The sequence below is a fragment of the Struthio camelus genome, chromosome 9 (genome assembly GCF_040807025.1).
Source record: "Struthio camelus isolate bStrCam1 chromosome 9, bStrCam1.hap1, whole genome shotgun sequence".
Taxonomy (NCBI): domain Eukaryota; kingdom Metazoa; phylum Chordata; class Aves; order Struthioniformes; family Struthionidae; genus Struthio; species Struthio camelus.
The window spans coordinates 22,609,727-22,626,803 of NC_090950.1; the positions used below are offsets into that span (position 1 = coordinate 22,609,727).

Genomic DNA, 17,077 nt, shown 5'->3' on the forward strand with positions numbered 1-17,077 from the left:
CTGGGGGTCAGGATGGGGGGTGGGGGTCAAGGCGTGGGGCAGAGGGCCGGGGTGTGGGGCAGGTTGTGGGGCTGGGGGCAGGGTGTGGGGCAGGGTGTGGGGCAGAGGGCCAGGACGTGGGGCAGGCTGTGGGGCTGGGGGCAGGATGTGGGGCAGGCTGTGGGGCTGGGGGCAGGTTGTGGGGCAGAGGGCCAGGACGTGGGGCAGGTTGTGGGGCTGGGGGCAGGTTGTGGAGCAGGTTGTGGGGCTGGGGGCAGGTTGTGGGGCAGGTTGTGGGGCAGGGGGCAGGGAATGGGGCAGAGGGCCAGGACATGGGCAGGAGGCAGGGAATGGGGCAGAGGGCTGGGACGTGGGGCAGGTTGTGGGGCTGGGGGCAAGGCATGGGGCTGGGGGCAGGGAATGGGGCAGAGGGCCGGGACGTGGGGCAGGCTGTGGGGCTGGGGGCAGGCTGTGGGGCAGAGGGCTGGGACATGGGGCAGGCTGTGGGGCTGGGGGCAGGCTGTGGGGCAGAGGGCCGGGACGTGGGGCAGGCTGTGGGGCTGGGGGCAGGATGTGGGGCAGGTTGTGGGGCAGGGGGCAGGGAATGGGGCAGAGGGCCAGGACGTGGGGCAGGTTGTGGGGCTGGGGGCAGGGAATGGGGCAGAGGGCCAGGACGTGGGCAGGAGGCAGGGAATGGGGCAGAGGGCTGGGACGTGGGGCAGATTGTGGGGCTGGGGGCAGGGAATGGGGCAGAGGGCCAGGACGTGGGGCAGATTGTGGGGCTGGGGGCAGGGAATGGGGCAGAGGGCCAGGACGTGGGGCAGGTTGTGGGGCTGGGGGCAGGCTGTGGGGCAGAGGGCCGGGACGTGGGGCAGATTGTGGGGCTGGGGACAGGGAATGGGGCAGAGGGCCAGGACGTGGGGCAGGTTGTGGGGCTGGGGGCAGGCTGTGGGGCAGAGGGCTGGGACGTGGGGCAGATTGTGGGGCTGGGGGCAGGGAATGGGGCAGAGGGCCAGGACGTGGGGCAGGTTGTGGGGCTGGGGGCAGGCTGTGGGGCAGAGGGCCGGGACGTGGGGCAGATTGTGGGGCTGGGGGCAGGGAATGGGGCAGAGGGCCAGGACGTGGGGCAGGTTGTGGGGCTGGGGGCAGGCTGTGGGGCAGAGGGCTGGGACGTGGGGCAGATTGTGGGGCTGGGGGCAGGGAATGGGGCAGAGGGCCAGGACGTGGGGCAGGTTGTGGGGCTGGGGGCAGGCTGTGGGGCAGAGGGCTGGGACGTGGGGCAGATTGTGGGGCTGGGGGCAGGGAATGGGGCAGAGGGCCAGGACGTGGGGCAGGTTGTGGGGCTGGGGGCAGGCTGTGGGGCAGAGGGCTGGGACGTGGGGCAGGCTGTGGGGCAGAGGGCCGGGGCAGGGCGCTGCCGGAGTCCTGCCGCCCCTCGCCAGCGACGCCCGGGCGCTCGGCCCTGCCGGGCTCTTCCCGCTAGAGGGAAGCAGCCGCTCGGCCAAGCCCGGCGCCAGCCCCGGGGGGCCGGCGGGGACCCCCGCTGCCCGCCCAGCGCGGAGCCGGCTGCGCTGCGGGCACCCTCCGGGCCCCGGCCTGTCCCAGGCCCCCCGGGTGGGTTGGCGGGGCTTCTTCCTGCGCAGAACCCCAGCAGCCTCCCGCTTCCCTAATTTTAGGGAAAAATCCCCCATGTAGCCGCCCTCAGGCGGGCGGGATGGGGCCGCGGCACGCGTGGCAGGGGACGCCAGCCCCGGCATGCGAGCAGCCCCTCGCCGGCGTGGGGCGACGGCGGCCAACGCTGCCGTTTTCCGGCTTTGGAAAGGAACGGCGGCAGCGCCTTGCCCGGCCCGTGTCAGAGGCGCTTCCAGACCCCGGCCGCGCGAGCCTCTTCGGAGGGTTTTGGCTAAGCGTCGCCATTGGCCCCTCTCCCAGGCCGGGTCCCGGCTCTCTCCGCCAGCGAGCCCCGTCGTTGCCTCCTTTCCTGCTGGTTTTTCCCTCCTGCCTCTTTGCAGCTCGCTGCAGCTGGGCAGGCTGATACGGCACAGGTTAAACCCAGCTGCGCTTGATTTTGAACAGGAGTAACGCAGGCGTTTCCCTTCTTCTCCATGGCTACAAATCTGCGGCCTCTTGTTCAATTCATTATTAATGCAAAGCGGTGGATAGCTCGGTAGGTAATTTCTGCCCCGCTTCCCCCCCCCCCCCGCCCCAGGAAGAGCCTCTTGCTTGGCAGCGAGCGTCTCCTTGGGGTTTGCGCAGCTGTGCTGAGCTTGGGCGCTCGCAGCCCGCCCGCAGGGCTGGTGTCTCCCACCGTTTTGGGTTGTTTCCTCGGATAACGCTAAACCCACCGGGCTGCTCAGCACCTCGGGCCCTGGCGCTCCCTCCGACCAGCTGTATCTCTGGGGATAGCCCAGCTCGCTAAACCCGGCACGAGGTAGGGGTGATTTGGGGGATGGTGGCCCTGCCTTGGCCTTGCTCCCCACGGGCGGCAGGAACCGCGGCCGAACGGGGCGCGAGGGACCTGGGCGAGGCGCGGGGTGCTGGCCTGCCTCGGGCACCCGCTCGCGGGGCTTAACTCGGCGGGAGCTGAGCGCCGCGCTGCGGTTCGGAGCGATGCCCAGCTCCTGGGGGGGGGGGGCCCGTTTCCAGCCTCCCAGCTAGACTTGGCTGCCAGGAGCTGCTTTGGCCGGGCAGTGACTGTGCAGAACGGGGCCGCCCGCTGCCTCCGCACCAGCCCCGCGTGGAGACGGCGTTCCCACCGCACCAGGCTCGGGGAGGCCCCGCGGTGCTGCCGTCGCCCGCCGGCCGCAGCCGCGGGCCCGCACAGCCCCCCCCTTGCTCCGTGGCACTGACCCAAGACTCCCGTTCGGAAGCTTTTCTGCATGTCTGCCTGGCCTAGAAATAACATCTCGGAGCAAAATCAAAGCTTGTGTTTTTGCTGGGGCTGGGGAGGAGGGGGGGGCAGACCCGCTGCAGTGTGTGTTAGGTGCTCAGCAGCTCGCCGAGGTGGCATGTAGCCCGCGCAGAGGGTGACGGATGGGTTAGCCGCGCCGCCGCACCGCGCTGCGGTCATAAATGATGGGGAAGGAGAGCAGCTGCGCGCGTCGGCGCGCATCCCTCCGCGCAGCGCGAGCAGCCGGGGGAAAGGGGACGACGGCTCAGCAGGCGACCGCGAGCAGCCTGGGGCTGCCCAGGGCGCCCCTGCACCGGCTCATCGCCCCGGCCAAAGCAGAATACAACAGGCGGGGAGGAGAGCACGCACCCTCGCGCACCACGTGAAGGAGCCTTCTGCGGAGATTTCCACCCTTGGCTGCGCCTGACATGACCCGCGCGGGCTGCGCTCGGGGGCGGTAGGAGCGTGCCGCGGGCCCCAGCGGGCAGCCGCTCTCCGCCAGGCGTCCTCATCCCGGGGGCTGGCTCCCAAACGGCTCCCGGCCGTGCAGCGGGGGCTGCGCTCGCCCCCCCACCCAGCACTACCTGCTGCTGCTGCTCCCCCGGTTCGTGCGTGTTCAGCTCTGCTCGGCTCCGGATTAAAGGCGGCTGCGGCGGAGGGGTGCGCGGCGCGCGGAGGGCTGGTGTTTACCCTGTGTACGCTCTATAAAAAGCCCAGCAGCAGCACAGCCCTATCTATAGCGCGGCGCTAGAGCTGTGCGAGCGGAGTTCAGCGCAGGACTTAGCCCCAGATCTGCCAGTTTTCCCCGATCCCACGCAGGAACGTCGGGAGAGCAGCGATGTCTGAGCGACTCCCAGCGCTCGCCGGGCTGGGATGGCCGCCGGCATCTCCCTGAGATTTCCCTGGCGGCGACGATGGCCCGGCTCTGCCAAGGTCTCCTGAGCGTGCCCTGTCCAGATGGGCTTTTTGTCACAGTTTTCACCCCCGGGGCTGAGCTCTCCCCAAATCTCCCCCCTCTCTCCCTCTCTCCTGCTCCCCTTCAGGGCTGGGGTTTCGCCCTGACGCGTGGAGGCTGATGCGGATGGATCCGGCGCATCCCAAGAGTGCCTGGATTTGGGGATGGATGCTTGGCTCGACTGGCCTGTGACGCCCTGCCCTGCCCTGTCCCCTCGCGGCTGTCTCGGGACAGCCGAGACCTTTCCTGGTGAAGCTTGTTGTGACACTTGTGGGGTGACAGCATTAGGGTAGGAGCGTTTGGCCAGCTGACAGGGGCTCGCGTTTTGCTCCGTGCTTTACCTGGGGGGGGGGATGAGGGAGAGGTCAGCTACAAGCTGGGACTCCCCAGGCAGCCAAACTCCCCGTTTGCAGGTGCCGCAGCATCGCCCCGAGGTTTCACCAGCGCCTGAGTTTGGCCTGACACTGCCACGTGGGGCCTGCGGACCAGCCCGCAGCGGTGCACCCCACTTTGGGCTGGTCCCCTGCCCTCCGGGAGGGGGATCACCATCCCCCGAGGTCCCCGGTGCCACCTGCGAGGGCGTCCCCCAGCCCCCCCCGGGGCCACGGCGCCAGGGAGCGTGTCTCTTTAACGAGGCTGGGCTTGGAGCGGCTCTCGCTCCTGGCACGGTAGCGAGGGATGGAGCGACGGCGCTGAAGGAGCCAGCGCCAGAGAGCAGCCTGCAGCAGGGAGAGGCGGCGGCGGCAGCAGCCCCAGGGGAGCAGTGCTCGTCCTCACCGCCAACCCGGAGCCGGGGGCGCAGGGAAGCCCTGAGCCGGGGAGGGGGGGCTCCCCGGGCGCCCCATCCCGCCGGCGCTGCGCCCGTGGCCTCCAGGTAAGGGCCGATCGCAGGGGCCGGGGCAGGGAACGAATCCGGGGCCCGAGACCCTGGGGGCATCTCACGATTCCTGCGTGCCTGGCTGGGGGGCTGCTCTGGGTTTGCACGGCCACTTTTGGGGCAGCCCTGGATCGCAGGCAGGGGCGAGATGCCCTTCGAGGCAGCAGGGCCACGAAAGTGCCCAAATAACTGTCCAGGCGAGGCGGCCGCACCGCAGCCCGCCTGGCACAGCCGGATTTAATAACTGCTGTACCGTGCCCTAGGAGATGAGCGGTCGGTCCCGGGCTGTACGGCGCGGCATCCCCCGTTGCTGCCCTGCCCTGGGGGACGGGCCTGGGTCGGGAAGGCTGGGACAGGTTTGCTGCGGGGGTCCGTATCAGGCTGGGTTGCAGGCAGGTAACTCCTGCTTTCTGGCACGGGGCTGCGGTTTTGCAAGGGTTCAGTGGTGCGGGGAGGCGCAAGCGGCGGCGCGGGACGGAGGTGGGTGGCATCGCTCGGGGAGGGTGCGCCGCTGAGTCTTGACTCCTCACTGCCAAAGTCCCCCTGGGCACAGCGGGGTGGCGGGGGGCGCTGGGCCGTGGCGGGCGCGAGGCCCCGCTGTGGGAGCCAGGCTCTGCCCTGCCGCCTCGGACCGGGTGCATGCACTGGGGTGGGTGGGTGGGCATGCGCCCGCGTGTGCTTCTGCACCGGGCACCGCTTCTGCTTTAGACTTTAGCAGCAGATAAAGTAGCGGAGGAGCCCTCAGGAGAGCGCAGAGGCTGGAAAGGGGGGGGACAGCCGCACGCCGGGGCAGAGCAGCGCCCAGCACGGCGCCAGGCAGCCCCTTAGCCTGCAGCCTCCTGGGAAAGCTCTTCTCCCCCGCTGCTGCGCCTCGGGCTCTGAGCACCGCGGTGGGGCCGCGCGCGACCTGTGGGCGCTGGGCGAGCGCTGGCCTCTACCGCTGCGCCTCCGTTTCCCCGTGCCCGGGCCGGCCTTGCCCTTTTCCCACGATCGTGCAGCCCGGGGCAGCTGGGCCGCAGCGCAGGCGGCTCTCGGCGGAGCGGGGGAAGTTTGGCAACTGCGTATGCAGCCAACGGTAACCTTCTTGGTCCGGGTGCGGGCACACGCTGAAGTTTTTGGCAGCAGCCTGCCTAGAATAAGTCCACCTGGTCGCAGGGGAAGGAGACACGTTAAGTTATCCTGATCGAGAGCAAACTCCCTTTTGCCTTAGCCAAAGAGGGTTTCGAAGTGCTGTGATTTCTGGACTTCGAAGTGCCCCACGTTGCTGGTTGAATGAGCCCTTAGTCCCTGCGCCGGCGGGCAGCAGGTGGGGAGGGAGGAAGAGGAGGGGGCGGCGAAGGCACCGGCGGCCGTGCCAGGGGATGCGGGGGCTGCACCCGCGGGGCCGAGACCTGCCGCGGTGGCCGGAGGTGCTGCGTTCGCGCTGAGCGCCCCGAGGACCGTTTGCTGCTGGGGGGACAAGGATGAAGCAGTGAGGAGCTGTGCGTCTGGTTTTATTCATTACCACGGGGCTTAGAGCAGCCTGCGTGCAGCGCGGCAGGGCCAGATGGGCCCTGTTTACCTTGGTGGTGTAAATGTAAAGAGAAGTGATAAAAAGCAGCTGGGGCAGCTTCTCGGATAAGTCCCCGGTAAACAACTAAACGGTGTCCTGGGCAATGGGCGGTCGGCAAACAGCAGGTGGGTTGCTGAGCATCAAACCCCGTGCCTTGGGAACAAACGGAAGGGCTTTGGGGTGAAATCCGTCCCTAATGGCTCGGTGCAGCAGGGCTGGGGGACCCTGGGCTCCTGGAGCCCGTCTGGGCTCGTTAGGTGCCGGGAGCAGGGTAGGACCCGGCCGCCAATGCTCCCGCGGGTCTGGAGGCGGCGGCGGCGTGGGCTGCGCAGGGCCCGTGCGGCTTTGCGTGCTGAGTTTGGGGGGGCTCAGCCCTGTTCATGGGGACGAAGGACCGGAGGCAGCTGGGGGTGGGTGGATGGCCGAGACCTGCCAGCGTGGTCCTGGTGGGAAGAGGCGGGCGGCACGGCCGCGGCGCCCTCGTGTAAGGGATGTATTTTCCTGGGATGCAGCCGCTTCGCTGATGCTCCTCCCAACTCCCCGGGGCCCCCCGGCTCGGTCCGGGCTCTGCCTCTGAGGGTTTTGCCCTCCTCCGCTTTCAAGGATGCTCTGGGCAGAGGCACCTTTTGATCTGCAAACCAAGGGCGCCTGGGGGCTTGTGTTATGGGTGCTCGCCCGAGCCCTTGCTGGGGTGAAGGCCACCGGAGCGAGGGGAAAGCAGATGGTTCGCTTGCACCTGGCCTTGTCCTTGCTGCCGAGCTGGCTGCGCGCTCGGGCGCCGGCACACGGCGCGATACGGGGATCTCGCTGCCCTTCTCCCTGCGCGTGGAGGCGCAGACCCACGCCTGGGCCAGGGGGACCCGAGCAGTCTATCTGTGGCGAAGGACAGCTAAGGTTGACCCAAATATTTTATGAGGCTCTGTGACAGCATGGGATGGGGTGACACTAGAGAGACCCCTTGGCTCTGAGCAATAATTTGGTGTGCTTCTCCCAGGGAAGAGAAGAGGTCAATGGGCAAAGGAGGGGGCTGGTGCCTCGGCTTGAAGGCATCCCAGCCGGCATCCCTTCCCGAGGCCGGAGCCGAAAGGCTGCACGCCTGCATCTCCCGGCGCAGGGGTCGTTCGCCCAGCGGCGGAGAGCGTCCTCCCAGGAGCCTTCCCCTCTGCGCAGCTCTTCCGTCTCGTGTTGAGCTTGCTGTTAATTATTAAGCCCCCAGCAAACGCTGTGCTCTGTTTTGCCCTAGTTACGCCCTGGGTTTCTTCCCCCCCCACACCCCACAATTTTTTTTTTTTAAACATATTACCCTGGTAACCTCTGTGGGTGGATGGGGATGGGAGCAGCTGATGCTCCTCTCGCAAACCGGCCTGGGAGACGGTCTGGGGAGACTGAGGCCACGGAGCCGCCGGCTGCTCCGGGTGGCCGAGACGAGGCCGCCCGGTCTCAGCCCTGCCCAGGGGCCCCCGCGTGCCTGCTGGGAACCGAGACCTGCACGCAATTGCTGCTGCCCATGGGGCAAGTCCTTTCCCTGCCCGCTGGCCGGGTTTCTCTAGCCGGGGGGTAGAGGAGCTCTCCGTGAGCTCCCCGGGGGGCTGAGGTTTGGCCCCAGACCTGGTTTCTGGAGGTGGGGTGGGCGGCCGGGATTCAGGCGGACGTATTTCGTGGCCGCTCCAGGGCCGGAGCGGCGTCCCCAGCCCTGCCGGGGGGGGGACACGTGGCCAGGCACGGGCGGCGCCTCGGCGGCCGGCCGAGGAGAGCGGCTCGCTGGGGCGAACCGGCGTCGCCGCCGCCCGCCCAGCGGCCGCTCCTGCTGTGCCCGCAGCCGCGCCGGGACCATGCCGGGCCTGTACGCGCTGGCCACCTGGGCGCCTCTGCCCCTGAAGAGCTCCAGCGTGAAGGCTTGCGCCAACGGCTACTCCCTGGGCATCACCGCCCGGCTCGTGTACACCAACCCCCACCAGGAGCCCGTCGAAGGTAGCGGGGGCTGGCGGGGCCGGGCCGGGGGGGGTGCGAGCCGGGGAGGCTGCGCCCCGGCCGGCGTCTGCCTCGGGGCTCTCTCCCGCCTTGCAGGCGTCTTCGTCTACCCGCTGGAGGAGTCGGAGGTGGTGGCGGCCTTCGAGGCGGTGGCGGGCGGCAGGCGGGTCACCTTCCGCGTGCAGAGCCGGCAGCGGGCGCAGGCGTGCTGCCTCGAGCGCCGCCCCGGCCCCGGCTCCGGCCGGCCCCGGCGCTGCGCCGGCGGTAAGCGCGCCGCCACCGAGGGGTGGCCGCGAATGACCCTCCTCTTCCCCTCCCGCCCCCCCATCGCCGCCTCCGGCCGGTGCCCGCTGAGCGCCCCCCGCCCCACTGCGGTCCGTGCCCCGCAGGCCACCTGGTGCTGGACGAGGAGGCGGAGCGCCGCACCTTCGTCGTGGGCACGGGCGCCCTGGGGGCGGCGGAGAGCCTGGCCGTGACCGTCGGCACGGCGCGGGAACTGGCGACGCTGCCCGGCGGGGCGCTGCGCCTCGCCTTCCCCGCCGTGCTCACGCCGCGCGTGCCGGCCGCCGGCCGGGGCGAGGAGGGCGAGCCGCCGGGGCTGTGTGACGACAGGTTGGCCCTATGGTGATTTTCACGGCTTCCTGAGTCTCTGCCAGGGCGGGGAGAGGGTTTTGGGGGGGGGGGGCCACCCCGGCGTCGCGCCTCACCCCACCTTCTCCCCGCAGCCCCACCAGCTGCTTCGGGGGCCCCGGCGGGCGGAGCGAGCCGGCGGCCGGCGCGCCGCCCCGGAGCGCCGACGTCCTCCGGGGCCAGCCCTGCAACCCCTTTCCTTACGAGTTTGCCTTTGAGCTGCTGGTGAAGGGCCCCTGCTTGCTGGCGGGTAGGAGCGGGACGGGGCCCGGGGTGGGCGCGTGTGGGCCGAGCTGCCTGCAACGCGATACTTATTTGATTTGTCTGGGGTGGGGGTGATGAGGTGGGGTGGGGGGAAGCGCAGGGGCACGGCTTAGTTTCTGGAGGAAAGGAGCTCTCCTTCCGCAGCGAAGCCGTACGGCCGGGGTGGCGGGCTGAGACCTGCCTCAAACTCGCTTCACGTGTGGCACGCTCTCAGCTGCCGGCAGCGACCTGTGACTCCGCAGGCCCCCCCCCTCCCCGTTTCCATCGCTTGGAGGGGCGATGGATGGGCGGCTGCCCGGGAGAGAAGAGGCAGCGGCCCCAATTAACGCACCCCACTCGAGGCGGCTGGCGGGCAGCCGGCTCCGGCGGAGGCATCCGCGAGGGTGCGGGGGGGCCGGGCGGCGCGGGGCAGCGGGGACGGCGCGGGTGCCAGGGAGCTGCCGCCGCCACACTGCCACAGGCCTGGAGAGCCCGTCGCACGCGCTGCGGGCCGACGCCGACCCCTGGGCCAGCTCTGCCTCCACCGTCTGCGTCACCCTGGCCGAGCGTCACCGCTACGACAGGGACGTGGAGATCATCCTCCACCCCTGCGGTAAGGGCACGCCGGGCGCCGACAGCCCGAGCGGGGTGGCGGGGGGCAGGATGGAGCAAGAACGCACCGGGCCAAAAGCGGCACGTTCACCCCCCGGCGCCGCCCGGCCGCTGCCCCCAGAGCCCCACCGCCCCCACCTCGTGATGGAGGAAGGCACCATGACGTACCAGGAGTACGAGGCCCACATCCGGAGCCGCCGGGATTACGCCCGCATAGCCAGGAAGGACAGCAGCGGCCAGAGACAGGTGCCGGGGGCCGGGGCCGGGGCCGGGCTGGGGCGAGGGGGAGGCGGCGGGTGCCAGGAACGGCCCGGCCGCCCCGCTCGCAGGCGGCCTTCGTGCAGAAGCGCTTCCACAAGGACATCTTGCCCAACCCCGTGCTGATGCTGAACTTCTGCCCCGCCGCCGAGGCCGGCCCGGGCGACCTGCAGAGCGTCACCCGCGAGCTCCTCTTCCTCGTCGACCGCGGCGGCCCCGACCTCGACAGGCTCAAGGTGAGGCAGGGGGCCGGGGACGCTGCCCGAATTGCCGGTGCCTCCGCAGCCCCCCGCCGCTGTGCTCCCCGAGCCCCCTCTCGCCCCGCAGGAGGCCTTGCTGGTGGCCGTGAAGAGCCTCCCGTCGGGGACCCTGCTCAACATCGCCAGCTTCGGCTCCGACCTCCAGCCGCTCTTCCCGGCCAGCCGGCTCTGCGGCGACGTGAGTGCACCGCCCGCGCCGGCCTCCCCTCCCCGCTCCCCCCCCCGGTCCCCCACCGTTCGCAGTCTCCAGGCCACGGCGGCGCCGGGTCTCGGCCCTGGGGCTCAGGGACCGCTGCGAGGCCGCCTCTCCGCGCGGCAGGACACCCTGCGGCGAGCCTGCGAGCACCTCGCCGGGCTGCGGGCGGACCCGGGCGGCAGCGACCTCCTGGCGGCCGTGAGCTGGGCGCTGGCGCAGCCCCTGCACCACGGCTACCCCCGGCAGCTCTTCCTCCTCACCGCCGCCGGCGCGGGCGACGCGGGCCGCATCCTGCAGCTGGTGCGCCGGCAGGCCAGCACGCTCCGGTAGGGCGCCGCGCGGGGCCCCCAGGGCAAGGGCTGCCGTGAGGGGACACCGCTCCGTCCCCCAGCCCGCGTACAGGGTCGTGGGACTCTTCCCCGGGCTTTTTCCATCTTTTTCTCCTTCTGCGTCCCCAAATGTCACCTCCGCCAGCTCCATAGCCTCGGGATGCCCCTATCGCTTTGTCAGCTCCGCTGCTCCCGCGGATGCCCCAAGCCAAGCGTGCAAGGGCGCTCGCTCGTTCCCTGCCGGCAGGTCCCGCTGCCAGGCTGGGCGGCCCCGGAGCTGGCCCGACGGTGGCTTTGCAGCACGTCGTGCTCTTCCCGCAGGTGCTTCAGCTTTGGCCTGGGCCCGCGGGCCTGCCGGTGGCTGCTGGCGGGCATGGCCGAGGCGAGCCGGGGCCGCGCCGAGTTCCTGAGCCCGGCGGAGAGGCTGCAGCCCAAGGTAACGCCCGGGGTGGCCGCGGGGTGCTGGGGGCGCACGGTCAGGCACCGCCGTGTCCGACGCCGGCTCCCGCCCCCTCCCCAGCTGATGAAGTCCCTGAAGAAGGCGATGGAGCCGGCCGTGAGCGACATCACCATCGACTGGTACGTGCCCGACAGCCTGGAGGCTCTGCTCTCGCCCACCGAGATCGCGGCCCTCTACCCCGGCGACCGGCTCATCAGCTACTGCGCCCTCTACAACGTCGCCCGCTTCCGCGACAAGCGCCCGGCGGTGAGACCCGGGGCGGCGGGGGGTTTCCGTGCCGCGGGGAGGGACGTTTCTCCGCCGTCCCCCCGCGCCGGCTCTGACGGCCGTGCCCTCTCTCCGCCAGGGCCGGGACCGGGCTTGCCGGGGCTCTCGGGGCTCGGCGGGCTCCGCGATCCCCTCCCAGGAGGAGGCATTGAGCCCGGAGGGGTCCCAGCCGCCGGCGCCCGGGGGGAGCCGCGAGCCGTCCCGAGCCGCCGCCGAGTCCTGCGAGGTCTCCCTGGGCACGGAGGAGTCGGAGAGGAGTGAGTGGGGCAGGGGATGCCAGGGGGGCAGCGGCACGAGGGACCCTGGCCGCCGGCCCGCGGTGATGGGGTCGCGCGCTCACCGGGCAGGTGCGGAGCCCGTTTCGGGAGGAGACATCTGGAAGCGGATCTACCAGGCATCGTACATCCAGGAGCAGTACGTGCTGACGCACTGCTCGGTCAGCACCGACCGCAGCCAGGGGCTGCTCTCCTGCAGCTCCACCAGCAGTGAGTCCACCGGCTCCCGCGACGTGGCCCCCGACGGCGCCTGCCCGGCCACCGCCTCCAGCGGCGCCTCCCAGCAGGGCCAGAAGAGCGTGTCCCTCTGCGAGTCCTCCACCAAATCGGCCCCGCTGCCCCAGGCGCCGGCTGGCATCAAGGTGAGGCCGGTGCATGGCCAGGGCTGCCCGCCCCAGCGGGTGGCCCCCAGCTCACCAATGCGGGTGGTGGGGGGGGGATTGCTCCCAGTTTAGCAGGGGTCTCGCTGCCCCATCGTGCCCGGACGCAGGGCTGGAAGCCGGAGTGCTGTAGTCCGGGTTTTAAGTTTCTCGAGTGTTTTTGTCCTGCGGGAACTGGACGGCTGGGGACCAAAGAGCCGGTCACGCGGCTCCCCAGGCCGATGGGCAGCTGTGTGGCTAAGAAAACCCTTAACCAGTACAAATCCTCAGCGACTCCTCACCCGGTACTGCGGAAAGCAAGTGAGGACAGCTGGGCCAACGTCAGGTAATCGACCTGCCCAGCTAGAGAGGGGTCGGTCGGTCTAGCTGAGCTCCTGCCTGGCTTCTTCCAGTCCTTCACCAAAGCCTCCCTGTGCTTCGCTTAGCGATGGGCCGTGTCCCTGCTAGTTGCTGGGGTTTAAATCCCAGCCAGATCGCTGCGCTGGGGATGGCTGCTCCCCCCCCAGTAAGCGTTTCGACGCCCACGCCAGGTGAGGCCAGCTGTCCCCGGGCTTTCGGGGCAGCCTGCTGCTCCCTGCGGGTTGCGTAACCCGCTCCCTGCCCACACGGCAGCACAGCTGGTGGCCTTTGCAACCGAAATGTCAAATGAACGAGATTTTCCTGCAGAGTAAACGATCCCCCCGCCGTGCTCCCTTCGGCTGGGGCGAGAGGTGTTTGGGGAGCAGGTGCTGCTGCCCGGCTGTCTGCCGATCCCACCCCGGGCACCCGCGCCACAGCCCACCCACCGGATCAAGGATGCCCAAGAGCAGCTCCCCAGTTCTCCAGGGCTGTCTCTGCTCCAATTTGCTCACCAGCAGAGCAAAAAAGGCAGCAGCTCCTCCCAGATCCAGCCTGTCCTAAGCCAGGGGCATTTACACGCAGGTGCTGACTTTCCGGCACGCTCGCAGTGGTTTCCCTGCTGTCTCGTCTCTGCTCCTTCACTCAGAGATGTTATTACAGCTCCTGAGTTTTTAGCTGAACGGTTGCTCAGGGGCACTAGCGCTTTCCCCACTCAGGCCCAGCTGTGAGCTCGGGGCATGCAGGCAGCACTGCTGTGTGCCGGGAGCACAGGGGAGCGGTGCCCACTGCAGCACAGTCTGTCTTTAGTAACTGAACTGAGCCCCTTGCACTTACAAAAAAAAAATACATCACTGAAAACGATCCCATTTTGACGTCAGACTGGCTCAAACCCCGGGGATGTTTGCAAGCTTATCGCAGGGTGCAGCGAGCCCTTCTCACGTGTATCTGAGGGCCTTGTGAGTATTGCTTACATATATGGGAGGCTGGCAGCTTTTGGGGGCCCGCCTGCGGGCGGTAGGGCAGAGCCAGGCTGGGCGTGAGCCAACGGCTCTGGCCGAAGGGGTGGCCAGGCCCAGCCGAGGCTGGATGTCGCGTTTTAGTGCAGTCTGGGCCCTGCCTGGGCTCTCACCCTGCGTCGTGCACCAGGAGGGGAGCAAGAACCAGCGTGGCCGGGAACACCCGGAGCTGCAGGCGCCCTCCCCACCGCAGGTGCCAGCGGCCCTGAGCGCGGAGGAGCTGGCGAGGCAGAAGAAGGTACTGGCTCGAGCGGCGCTGGCCGGCCGCAGCTTCTCCTCGCCGCATGGAGAGCTGGACACGCACCGGCTCTGCCGAGCCCTGGAGCAGGTGACGCAGAAGAGGAACCAGTCGCTGGAGGGGAAGCTGGACGAGCTGGGCCCCAAGATGCTGCGGCTGCAGAGGAGCCTGGTGGATTCCAGTGAGTGCCGAATCCTCGCGGGGGGTTTGGGGTGAGCAGACACATGTGCGTCCCTGCAGAAGGTAGGGATGGGGCTGGGCTCGGTGCTCCTGCCCCCAGGCGGGGACCGTCTCACTGATGCCGCGTCTTACCGTTGCTCAGATAACCTCCTCTCGCCGACCCACCTGGACTGGGACATGCTGGTGGAGCCCTCCTACCTCTTCAGCGCGTCCCCGGCATCCGAGGCGCAAGAGCCCAGCCAGGGCGATGGCAGCCTGCCCCTGCGCTGCCAAGTGGTGATCCACGCGCTGCGAGCGGGGAAACCCGTGTCCTGGGAAGTTACCGCCTCGCTGGAAACGCTGCTCCGGCCTCAGGATGGGACGTGCAAAGAGGAGCCCTCACCGCGAGCGGACAAGGCCTGGGACAAACCGCTGCACCGCTTGGCAGCCCGCTCCGTCATCCGGGACCACGAGAACGCGGCGCAGCGGGAAGCTGAGCTGGAGCAGGGTGGGTGCTGGTGCCAGGCATGCAGACCCAGGCTCCCCAGCCCCCCTGCCTCTGACACCCTTCTTCTGGGCAGGTTTCGCCCGCCGGTTTCGCCTCAAGGCCGTGCAAACCAGCAAAGCCTGCAATGTGCCTTCCCTCTACACCTGCGTGGTGCCCGTGGATGGCGCCACCCAGGCAGCCCTGCCCGCCGCCGTGGAGGTGTGCAGCGCAGGTACGGCCCTGGGGGCCCTCCTGAGTCCTCCCAGCTGAGTCCCCATGCTTTGCATGTTGCCACGTTGCCGGTGCGAGGCCACCTGCCTGCACAGCTCAGGCTCCCTGTCCCAGGAGGCCTGGGAGGCAGTGTGCTGGAGAGGGGGAAGGCATTGAGGGACCCGAGCGCAGCCCAGGGCTGAGATCATGTGCGGTTCCTTGCAGCCAGCTCTGCCAGCCACCAGCGAGCGGCTCCAGCAGAGAGCTGTTGCCACAGGAGTTACTCGGCAGGTTTGGCCCGGCAGCAGGACGCGGAGCAGGACGAGGCGCTCATCGCTGCAGGTACCAATTGGGGCTTACGCTCCCACTCAGCCTCCCCAGGGACCTGCCTGAGCAAACGGCTCCTTGAAGACCCCAGCGACCCTGGGCACTGCGGAGCTGTCAGCTCACGGCTTTGCAGGGCTTGGTCCCCAGCTCAGGGAGTGGCGAGCCACGCGGGTCCCAGGAGCCCCAGTGCCCTCAGTGCTTATTCTGTTGCAGAGCGAGATGAGATCCCTGCGTCTCCAGCTAGTGTATCCTCTGCGACCTCTGGCTGGGAAAAGCAGAACAGCCCTAATGGTACGTCCAGGGTGGAGTGGGGGCCAAGGGCTGGATGCTGGGGGAGACTGGGTACGTGCCCTCAGCACCAGCAGTACCTTGTATTGCTGGTGGGTGCCCAGTAGCCAAGAGACAGAGCATCCTCTACACCTGCAGTTACCTCCCTGGTCAGGGCACGTGGTGGGCACTAGCCCACCCTTCTGAGCACAGGGGGAGTGGGACATGTGCCCTCAGGTGCATCACAGTCTGCCAGCGCTCAGTTCTTTCCCCCTTGCAGGGCCGCCAACTAGCCCCTCCATCGCCTCCATGGGCTCCCAGAAATCCACGGAGAGCATTGCTGGCTCCAGGTGAGGCTGTCCTGCTCCAGGGTCCAGGGCCGAGGGGGTGCAGAGGCCAAAGAGAGCAGACTGGGGGGGGCAATGTCACTTCCTGGGCGTGGGCCAGCGCGCCGGCTCCCATGCTGTAAGAGGGTTGGTGCTCCAGCATAGTCCTTGCTGTAGCCCAGCCTGGCCAGGGCCCAGCTGCCTCTCTGGAAAAGCCAGGTCACAGAGCCAGCAGGGCTGAGCCAAGCAGGGCCCCTTCCCTCCTGCCCCCCCCATAATGAGCCTGTTTGCCCGGCCAGGTTTAGCCTGAGCAGACGCAGGGGGCCCAGCCTGGCACTGCGCCCACACTGCCTCAGCCCGGAAAGTGAGCACGCCAGCAGCAACGCCAGCCACGACTACCTCCCCCTGGTAAGGACCCCTTCCTTGTCCCAAGCGGTCAGGGAAGTGCAGAGCAGGTACCCCCTCCCTACCCCCCCCCCCACTTCCCTGCTGGGTCGCAGCTGACCCTCAGCCCTGCGATCCATGGGTGCCACCGGCTGGGATGGAGTAGCACCTGGGCACAGCTATAGCGGAGGCTGTGAAGTCAGCAGGTGTCTGGTCAGATGAGCCCTGCTGCACCCTAGCACAGCTCTGAGCAGGAACAGGGGGCCCTTGCTGGCTTTTTTTTGGGGGGGGGAGGGGGGGGGCAGCTGGATAAGTCCCAGAGATACTCCTGCAGCCCCAGCACTGACTACCGGGATCCACGTCCATGCTTGGCCATGGCCACCCACAACCCCTCATTGCAGGTGCAGCTGCAACAAGCCCGGGGGCCATTCCAGCTCACCGAGAGCTTCTCTGAAGTGGTGCAGATCCCCTTGGACCGCCTGCGCCGGGCCTCCCCGTATGCCTCCCACCGAGCCAGCCTCAGCCCTGCGTCCCCAGGGGCCAAGAGCAGCCCTGAGGCAGGGCCCTCCACAGGAGGCGAGGAGCCGGCTGACGCCCAGGAGCCTGGCTCACCCCAGTCCCACAGCACCTGCTCCGAGGTGCCCAGCACGGCCGTGTGGGCGCAGGCGGACAGTGGTCACGGCTCTGAGTCTGATACCGGCCCCCACTCAGCCGCCCCCTCCGAGGCCAGCATGAACTGGCAGGACGCAGGGCTGGAGGACCTGGAAAGTGCTAGCTGGGCCACGGCAGTGGCCTTGGCGTGGCTGGAGCACCGCTGTGCTGGCTTCTTCGAGGAGTGGGAACTGGTGGCGGCCAAGGCGGACGCATGGCTGCAGGCCCAGCGGCTGCCCGAGGGGGTAGACGTGGGCTGCCTCAAAGGGGCGGCCAGGCACTTGTTCCTGCTGCTGCGTCACTGGGACGAGAACATCAAGCTGAACATGCTGTGCTACAACCCCAACAACATGTGATGCCTGGAGGAGGGGGCCAATAAAGATGTCTGGCTCCAGGCTGCCTGTGCTCATCTCTCTGTTGCGGGCAGGGAGCCATCTGCCCTGTTCTGACCATGCTGGGGCTCACCAGAGCCCTGGAGAAGGTCACCCCCTTCCCAGTCACCTCTCCCGGGCAGGAACAGAAAAGGGACTAGGAAAAGC

General features: G+C 69.0%; 1 protein-coding gene across 1 annotated transcript; it reads left to right on the plus strand.

Annotated features, from left to right (window-relative positions):
* The first annotated feature begins 1,587 nt into the window (after nt 1–1,587).
* On the plus strand, nt 1,588–16,933 carry VWA5B2 (von Willebrand factor A domain containing 5B2). Its single transcript, XM_068954123.1, has 25 exons — nt 1,588–2,146; nt 2,236–4,113; nt 4,238–4,698; nt 8,073–8,224; nt 8,321–8,488; nt 8,614–8,848; nt 8,950–9,104; nt 9,579–9,710; nt 9,831–9,955; nt 10,039–10,203; nt 10,295–10,405; nt 10,547–10,749; nt 11,074–11,188; nt 11,273–11,458; nt 11,559–11,736; nt 11,827–12,116; nt 13,352–13,429; nt 13,620–13,908; nt 14,050–14,394; nt 14,468–14,605; nt 14,809–14,925; nt 15,124–15,201; nt 15,458–15,527; nt 15,803–15,911; nt 16,289–16,933. The coding sequence occupies exons 4-25, from the start codon at nt 8,086–8,088 to the stop codon at nt 16,892–16,894; spliced, it is 4,032 nt and encodes a 1,343-aa protein (XP_068810224.1). The 5' UTR covers nt 1,588–2,146; nt 2,236–4,113; nt 4,238–4,698; nt 8,073–8,085; the 3' UTR covers nt 16,895–16,933.
* Nucleotides 16,934–17,077: the final 144 nt, after the last annotated feature.